General features: G+C 43.8%; 1 protein-coding gene and 1 long non-coding RNA gene across 2 annotated transcripts; one reads left to right on the top strand and one right to left on the bottom strand.

Moving 5' to 3' along the window:
- Positions 1 to 7,113: 7,113 nt before the first annotated feature.
- Positions 7,114 to 7,680, top strand: LOC147987992 (uncharacterized). The gene has a single exon (XM_087542574.1). The coding sequence runs from the start codon at positions 7,114 to 7,116 to the stop codon at positions 7,678 to 7,680; it is 567 nt and encodes a 188-aa protein (XP_087398700.1).
- A 578-nt stretch (positions 7,681 to 8,258) lies between these two features.
- LOC147987993 (uncharacterized) lies at positions 8,259 to 8,815 on the bottom strand. Its single transcript, XR_015615340.1, has 2 exons — positions 8,675 to 8,815; positions 8,259 to 8,592 (listed from the first exon to the last, which is right to left on the bottom strand). It is a non-coding gene; the product is annotated as an uncharacterized LOC147987993 (long non-coding RNA).
- Positions 8,816 to 9,591: the final 776 nt, after the last annotated feature.

Consider the following 9,591-nt stretch of genomic DNA (forward strand, 5'->3'; position numbering starts at 1 on the left):
GCACAGAACTTTAGCAGTAGCACGTGTTAAAAAAACACGCTAGTGCTAAGTACCAATAGCGCGTTCGCGTTAACCGCGCTACAGATACAATTGTAGCAGTAGCGCGCCTGAAGATAAAAGCTCTACTACTAAAATTCCCACTGCCAAGCCGATAGGCTACACATAATAGTAGCAAGCTAGTGCGAACAGTGCTACCGCTACTTGCTTTGTAGCAGCGCGTTTATGCATAAAGGCGCTACTGCTAAAGAAAATAAAATTAAATGGAAAGCAAATAGAAAAGTAAATGAAAATGAAAGAAATAGGAAAAGGGTAAAGGAAAAATATAAAATGAGAAGAAAAATAAATGAAAAAGGGGAAAAATAAGAAAGGAATAGCAGTAGCGCATATCAGGGAACGCGCTATAGCTAACTTAGCAGTAGCGCACTTCCTGGAACGCGCTACTGCTACTTTCGACTTAACCGCGCGGTTCGTCCTTCCCCACGACCACTTCCTCCAAATCCCAACTCCTCCGTTGTCGCCGCCGCCGTCGCCCGTCGGCCGCCTCGCGCTCTCCCGTCGCTCTCCGCACACCCTCGACGCCGCCCCGACCCCGGATTCGACGCCGCCCCCAAGCCCGGCCTCGACGCCGCCCCCAACCCCGACCTCGACGCGCCCTCCGCCGCGCGCCCGAGCCCCGACCCCAACCTCGACGCCGCCTGCCCCTCCCTCGCCGTAGGCACCCTAGGTGAGCACGCTTGCTCCTCCACCTCCCCTACCTCTGCCTAGGGTTCTTCAAATTTTAATTGCATCAAATTAGTTAGGGTTCATCTAGGGGTGGAAACGAATCGGATGCGGATCGGATATTGCTCTTACCACTTCCCTTTTCATATTTTACAAAACGAATACGAATGCGAATACGGATGTTACCGGATATGGATGCGGCTCGGATGTTTTCTTGATTCGGAACGGATACGAATAATTGCGACATATTGCTTAAGTGTATTAGTCAATAGCTATGTGACATGAAGTATTCAACTTGTGACATACAATAAGTCAATGATAAATAAGTTTATGAATAAACACTATTGTAATGCATAATAATTTCTAAGATTAATCATAAAACGAGTAAAATTCGACCACTTATTTGACTTTTAAGTTGGATAATTGGAATATCCGATCGAATACGAATATAGGATATTTCGGATTATCCGCTACCACTTTCCACCCCTAGGTTCATCAAATTAGATGGTAATTAGGACAGTAGTTCCTAGGTACTAATTGACCGGTCATGTTTGCAGGTTACACCTCCGAGTGGCCTATGTTTTGCCGGAGTGTTGATTCATTTCCATTCCGGCAAATTTCAGGCGCTCGATATATCCTATTTTAGCAAAGGTCATGCCGGATTATTCCGTGAATTTTGGCATGACTTGTGCCAGAATATGTAGGAAATATCGAGTGCCCCGGATTTGTGTGTTGAGTATTCTGGTAGTTGCCTTCAATCGATTTTCAGTTAATATTTCGCTGTAAGAGAATTAATGTTTCAACTATGAACATAGGAAATGTCTGACCTCAAAAAGGATTTCGGTATTTGAGAATACTGCAAAGACAAGTGTGGCCTGTGCGATAGAATCTTCCTAAATGATGATAGGCGCTTCAGCATCAAGCTGGACGAGTACTTCGAAGTGGATACAGTAAGTCACAACTACAAGTCTTTTTTCGTAATTAAGCATGACATCTGCTTCATTTGCTTCAACTTATAATTTAAATTTTTTACTATTCTACTAGCGTATCCCCTGCCATGCAAGAGTTTCTGTCTTGGATAAGATAGGTTTCAGTCCTATGAAAACTACTATGGAGGTAAAAAGAGTTTACTTGAAGACCGAGCATGGTTATACTTTCCACGCAAAATTATACAACGCAGACACCTACACCTATTTGAATGCAAAACTTGGCAAGCACTATGCAACACTTATGCATTTGAGCCTGATATGGTTATCACCTTTGATATTCATCCGGAAGATGATATTGATGGTAATATCGACATCTGGGTCGATGTGTAGATGCCTCCAGTTATACCATTATGTGAGTTTCTCAACCATATTTATGTCTTTGATATTGTTTATTAAAAAATAGTTGACAACTAAGTTCTATTGACAGCTTATTTCCATTCAAGCAAACATGTCCGATGCTTGGTAGACATGACCGTCCACTGTCTGGGGGCTGAACTAAACTGCGAGGAGATATGTCATTATGTTTCATGGCTTGAGGATCTTCATATTGTCAAGACAAATTATTTTCTTGGACTTAAAAATCTTAGTACCCAAAACGTGCGATCAATAGTGTTCGTATTGAACTAGGTCACATCTATTTAGGAAAGATGGTAAAATGTTTACTATTTGTCCTTAGTGCATCTTTTGCATACATTATTTTTTAAGCTAAACTTCATTGCTAAGTATATTACTATACGATGTTCTTCAACAGGGACTCCCGATGAATGTTGTGCCTCATTGGATCAAGACTAAAGGTCACATGAGAATGGTTAGCTTACGGCCAAGACATCCTACAGTGCACTTTAGTGCATTCAGGATTTCTATAAGCGAGGAATACTTAATAGTGAAAGACTGGAGCAAAATTGTGAACGATCGCAGAGAAGTACTAGGGGGCGGCAACCAGAAGCGCAGCCCACGATTAGGAGACAGGTTCATCTGCATGCTCCAACATGATGAAGCAGGAATATTACACATGTTTTATGCTACTTTACCTGAGAGAGAGCAGCAGCAGTGACTAGGTAGCTAGAAATGAGTTTGAAGATGATGATGTGCTACACTATGACTATGATGATTAAATAGCTAGTGTTGGTGGTAATGACTATGATGATTATTATTAGCCAGTGTTGGTGGTGATTAGATAGCTACCGCAGCTAGTGTTGGTGGTGATTAGCTAGCTAGAATGAGTTTGAAGATGATGATGTGGTACACTATGACTATGATGAATAAATAGCTATTGTTGGTGGTAATGACTATGATGATGATTAAATAGCTTGTGTTGGCGGATTAGATTCAAGTGGAGGCAACATGTGGTGCACATCGAAAGTACTACTAGTCCAACTAAATCAAGTTTGGATTAGTAGTATACTAGTTTGGATTAGTAGTATACTTTTGACATGCACCACATGTTGTCTCCACTTGAACCTAATCCACCTTCATTTGACATACTGTTATGGACATAATGATATAACAACCTCATAATTGGTATAGTACCAAAATTTGTATAACGGCGTATAAATACACTAAGAATGAAAAAAATGAAAAAAGAATACTAGTAGCGATGGAGAGTAAACACGCTACTACTAGCTATATTAGCAGTAGCACGGGGGTGAACAAACGCTGCGGCTATATGCCTTAGCAGTAGCATGTGTTGCACGCGCTACTGCTAAGGAATAGCTGTAGCGCCTTACTAGTAGCGCGATGTCTCCCGTTGTCCCGCCCTACTAGTAGGCATTAAACCCGCGCTACTACTAGGGTTTTCCCTAGCAGTGACAGGTAGCTCGGCACAACCCATATCGGCGACTCCCTTAGAGGTTGTTCGCCAGGAGCAATGAAAATCTTATGCTGGAACTGCCGTGGCATGGCCAGTGTCGCGGCAGTAAGGGCGCTTCTGGATGTCCAGAAGCAATGGGGGCGGATGTGTTTTTTCTGTCTAAAACACATCTGAACACAGTTAGGGAAGAAAAGCTTCGGAGCAAAATCCAAATGGATCATGTGGAGGTGGTGGAAAGTGTGGGTAGCAGTGGGGGCTTGCTCCTACTCTGGCGCAATCCAATAAAGATTACTGTGAAAGGAAAGTCAAAGAACTTCATAGACGTGAATATGGGGTCGGACGGTGATGAGGTTTGGAGATTCACTGGGTTTTATGGGAGGATAAACACCTCACATGGGGATGCATCAGAGGCCTCTATCAGCAGGATCGTCTCCCATGGGTGATTGCAGGTGACTTCAATGAAATCTTGTACTCACACGAGAAGGAGGGAGGACCACCGAGGCCTGTGAACATGATGCAAAATTTCAGAGACGCGCTTGTGGAATGTGAGCTCGAAGATATGGGCCTTGTGGGAGATCAATACACTTGGAGAAGGAGAAGGCTGTGTGAGAGGCTAGATCGGGCAGTTTGTAACGGACAGTTTCATCTACTGTTACCGCATGCAAAAATTACAAACACGGAGCACTCAAAGTCTGATCGCAGGCCCATCCTCAAAGATACAGAAGGGGATGTTGTGGGGGACAATTTCAGATCAAGAATAAAACAATTCGAGGCGAGATGGTTACGGGAGGACGACGTGGTACAGTTAGTTAATGAAGCCTGTGAGCGGACAAGCCCCAACTCATCCTTGGCTGAACGGATAGCAGCTGTACATGAGGCAATGCACGTTTCGGACCGGGAAATCCTAAAGTCCCCTCAGAAATGGCTAAAAGAACTGAAGGCTGAGCTTGAGATGTTGCGATCGGGCCCCCTTACTGATGAGGCGGCGGATCGGCAACGAACCATACTTATAGAAATTGAGGAATTGCTGGAGAAGGAAGAAATAAACTGGGTGCAACGCAGTAGAGCAAACTGGCTCAACTTCGAGGATAGAAATACAAATTTCTTCCACAACTTTGCTACAACATGTAAGAAGAGGAATCACATCAGGCGTCTTCGGGACGACAATGGTGTTTGGGTAGAGGATAATGAAACTATGAGGTCGCTTATAGCAGATTATTTTCAAGTTTTGTTTTCCGTTGAAGTTGCTGTACCGGATGTAAATGTTTTAAATAAAGTGAAACCGAAGGTGACGAGATATACGAATGAGTCTCTCTTAGCCCCTTATACAACGGAAGAGGTGAAGAAAGCCCTCTTCTCCATAGGGGACCTCAAAGCTCCAGGACCGGACGGGTTGCATGCCATTTTTTACAAAACAATTTGGCCGGTTTTGGGTGATGATTTGGTTCGTGAGGTCCTACAGGCAGTGAACTCGGGGGTGATACCGGAGGGGGTGGAATACAACTACTATAGTGCTTATTCCCAAGGTGGACAATCCGGAAAAGATAACTCAGTTCAGACCGATTAGTCTCTGCAATGTTGTGTACAAGGTAATATCAAAGATGTTGGCTTCAAGACTCAAATTGTTATTGCCTGATGTAATTAGTGAGACCCAAAGCGCATTTGTCCCAGGTCGAATTATAACTGATAATGTCATAGTTGCTTATGAATGTTTACACATACAATGAAGAAGAGAAAGAAGGGAAAGGTGGGCACATGTGCTGTTAAGCTGGACATGCACAAGGCGTATGACAGAGTTGAATGATCTTTCTTGGAAGTAATGCTAATCAAACATGGTTTTGACAGCAGATGGGTGAAGCTAATAATGGCCTATGTAACCTTAGTTGAATATAAGGTCAGGTTTAACTCCAATGAGACCACTCCTTTTATGCCAACAAGGGGATTACGCCAGGGCGACCCCCTCTCTCCGTACTTTGTTTCTGTTATGTGCGGAGGGCCTGTCCGCACTCATTTCCCATGAGGAGGCTGAAGGAAATTTAAATGGTGTTCAGGTGTGTCGTGATTCTCCTGTCATATCTCATTTGTTATTCGCTGACGACTCACTTATATTGATGAAGGCTACTCCACAAAATGCACATTCTTTGAGATCACTTCTGAATGATTATTGTGTAGCATCGGGCCGCTTGGTGAGTGAGGCAAAGTGCTCTATTTTCTTTAGTCCGAATACAGACGTGAAAGTTAAGGCAGAGGTATGCCAAATCCTCAACATAATGACAGAATCATTGTCGGACAAATATTTGGGCCTGCCTTCGATGACTGGAGTGGATAAAGTGACTTGCTTTGAGCATATCATTGAAAGAATTCAAATTATGATCAATGGCCGGAAGGACCGGACTCTTTCTTTTGGTGGTAAAGAAGCGTTAATTAAAGCTGTGGCCCAAGCCATCCCAACATATGCGATGAGTGTGTTTAAATTCCCAAAGAAAATTTGCAAGGGGATCACTGACGTAATGTCGCACTATTGGTGGGGTGACGAAGAAGACCGGAGGAAAATGCATTGGTTCGCATGGTGGAAGATGTGTGTGCCGAAAGAGAAGAGTGGAATGGGTTTCAGAGATATACATAGTTCTAACATGGCCTTGCTAGCAAAGCAGGTTCAGAGGCTTATTGAGAATTATGATTCTCTTTGTGCAAGAGTCCTCAGATCGAGATACTACTCGAATGGAGATATACTCCGCTGTGAGCTAAAGAAGGGCTCTTCGTTCATATGGCAGAGCATTTGGCCAGGGATCCAAGTTTTTAAGAAGGGTCACATTTGGCGAGTGGGGGGACGGAACAAGAATAAACATTTGGGTAGATTGTTGGATCCCTAATAGTTCCTCAAGGAAAATTCTTACTGTCCGTGGACGTCAGATGCTCTCGAAAGTATGTGAGTTCATTGATCCATATTCGGGAGAATGGGATGAACAGTCAATCCGGGATAATTTCTGGCATATAGATGCAGAACGTATTCACCAAGTTCCCTTATTCCAGCAAGCTACAGAAGACTTTGTGGCGTGGCACCTAAACAAGAATGGTCGGTTTTCAGTTTGCTCAGCTTACCACAAACTATGGGAAGATACTTATATTAAGGAAGAGGAGAGGAAAACATACCAGAGTGGCTCAAACCCACACCCTGTATGGAGGAAAATGTGGCAACTGAAACTACCAGCTAAAGTCAAGATATTCATCTGGAAATGCTTACACAATGCAATCTTGTGTTATAGTGTGCTCGCAAATCGTCATATAGGCAGTAGGTCACACTGCCCATTCTGTACAGAAGGAGCAGAAGATGTTTGTCATGCGTTGTTTACTTGCAACAGAGGTCGGGCAGTCTGGACTGCGCTCGGACATGATCCTTTGGTTTCAGGAGATAGCACCAATCGGACTGGGGCAGGTACACTCGACTTTATTCTTTGCGATGATGAACATCAGGGGGCGTACACGGATGGAGTTTACTTGCCCGAGGTTATAGCGGCGACCTGTTGGTATCTACGGTGGCAGCGCAGACAATTTGTTTGCAGAGAAACAATCCTAAATCCTCAGCGGACAGCGATGGCGATCCAAGCTGTAACTCTGAACTTCGTCCGTGCTACTGGGAAAACGAAGAGCTCCCGTAGACTGAATAAGTGGCCGGTGGTTCTTGCAAATCAACAGGTCCTGAATGTGGATGCGTCATTTTATGTGGTCAAACAATCAGGAGGATGTGGAGCCATAGTGCGAGACAACCGCGGTAACTTCATTGGAGCAGCCACGGCAAAACTAACTCATGTAGTTGATGTGGTTTGCGCAGAGGCGGCTGCACTGAGAGAAGGCCTCAAGTTTCTCCATAATTTGGGACGCAACAATGTGTTAGTAAGGATGGACAATATTATTGTTACAGATGCCATAAAGGAGAATGAAGGCCAAGGCATGGTGGCGGCACCTATTCTGGAGGAGTGCATGAACCTTTTGCAAGATTTTGGGAAGGTTTCCATAAAGCATTGTAATCGTGAGTCAAATGCAGTTGCTCATGAGCTAGCTAGGTGGGGGAGTGTAAACAATCGGTCTGTGTGGGTTGATGCACCACCGAATTTTATTGTAAATCTTCTTCTGGACGATGTAGCAGTCATTGATAAATAAAGCTAGCCATGTAGGCCTTCCCATCAAAAAAAAAGAATAAGCAATAAGGTATAAAAGAATATTTCTCACTTCTCTCACCTGGTTTGAGGGGTTAAACTAGAAGAGAAAAAAGTGACATGTGACCCCACAATTAAGACAGATAGGGTATTAAGCATCTAAGGAATTCTAATTTGCTATAGCACATTTAGTGGGGATCGACTTCAGAATTATCTGATATTTTGTTAAGCAATGGCTTTTCAGAAAGCAATTGTTTCAGAAAAAAGAGGTTGGAACCATCAACTTTTTAATCCTTGTGATGCACACAGCCATAGTTGTGGCCAACCAGCCGTCAGAAAGTATTTCTGGACTATTCTATGCCACTAGTGTCTTATTGCGAGAAGTCACTAGATTATGTGAAACTGATTGTAACCCCCGCAAAAAAAACTCTAAATTTTGCTCTGAATTAACTAGAGTTTTATTGCAAGAAGTAGAATTAACTCTACAATTTGCTCAGAATTGACTAGATTTTTATTGCGAGAGGTCATTAGATTACGTGAAACTGATTGTAACCCACTGCAAAAGGAAAATAAAACTCAACATTTTGCTCAGAATTAGCTAGAGTTTTATTGCGAGAATAAGTAGAATTAGCTCTGCATTTTGCATATGCATGTCCGTAACATGGACAGGGTATCCACTGATGAGCAGATGTATGGAAATTAGTAAGGATGGACTAATCCTTGGAGCAGATGTGGCAGTAGCAAGCTCCGTCCAAGGGCGCAAGCGAGCCATCATTCATGCAGGCGGCGGACTCGAGCGTGATGCAGTCCGGGCACACGTACTCCTGCAGATGCTTCTGGCAGTTGGCCAGGCACCCTTCTTGCTTGCAAAAGTGCTTCGGAAGGACGGCATCATATTTACACCATGCATCCGCACCTGCATGCATACAAAATATACTTAGTGGATACATACTTACTATATAGCACATGATCGACCATGCATATGCAGATGCACGCACCGGATGAGATCATGATCAAGGCGATGGCGAAGAGCAGCAGCACTTTAGACCTCCTCATCTGATCTGGTCTGGATCTGACCAGCTAGGTAAGAAGATGTGGTCGATCGATGGGCACGGAAAACAATGGAGCAGATGGTTGGTGATGGATGATGGTGGTGCCATTGACATATTCGGAGTAGCATTTTATAGAGGATGGATTAAAGTGACATTAAGTTCTCACCCGTAAAAACAAGTCACATTAAGTTCTTCCTAAATATATTTTGGGATGCAATTAAGCGCATCAATTTGTTTCCTTGCATTTCTCAATTGTCTCAAGTAGAGTGCAAACGTATGGATAAACCCCCAGTTCAGTTACACGATCTGCTACTAAGTCCAGGCGAGAGATTAGGTGGACCGCTTCTGCATGTCAGGATGCCTGCGTTTGTTTTCTCTGGCAACTAATAATCTGGCGCTAAATATTGTGGGATTTATGAGCAATTAAACCCCCTATTTTAGGAATAATCCCTATTTTTCCGTAGTAAATAATGTTTCATATGTATTTCAATTTGTTGCAAAGTACTCTACCCCACTGGTAGAAAAAGGGCCTATAGTCCCGGTTCCGGAACCGGGACTAAAGTGTCGGTACTAATACCTCCCCCCTTTAGTCCCGGTTCAATCCAGAACCGGGACTAAAGGCCCTCCACGTGGGCAGTGCGCAGAGCCCAGTCAGGAGACCCTTTGGTCCCGGTTGGTGGCACCAACCGGGACCAATAGGCATCCACACGTCAGCACTTGTGTGGCTGGGGTTTTTGTTTTTTTTTTTGAAATGGGGGGGGGGGGGGGGGGGTTGGGGGTTTTGGGGGGTTAATTTAGGTGTTTCATATATTGTGTTAGCTAGTTATAATTAATAGAGAGAAGTGTCCTCTGTTATGTCCGTG

Source organism: Triticum urartu, chromosome 2A (genome assembly GCF_056163025.1).
Source record: "Triticum urartu cultivar PI428250 chromosome 2A, HENAU_Tu73, whole genome shotgun sequence".
In the NCBI taxonomy this organism is placed as follows: Eukaryota; Viridiplantae; Streptophyta; class Magnoliopsida; order Poales; family Poaceae; genus Triticum; species Triticum urartu.

Excerpts from the sequence above, each read along its gene's own strand:
- LOC147987992 (XM_087542574.1), top strand. The coding sequence starts at position 7,114 with ATGGCGATCCAAGCTGTAACTCTGAACTTCGTCCGTGCTACTGGGAAA.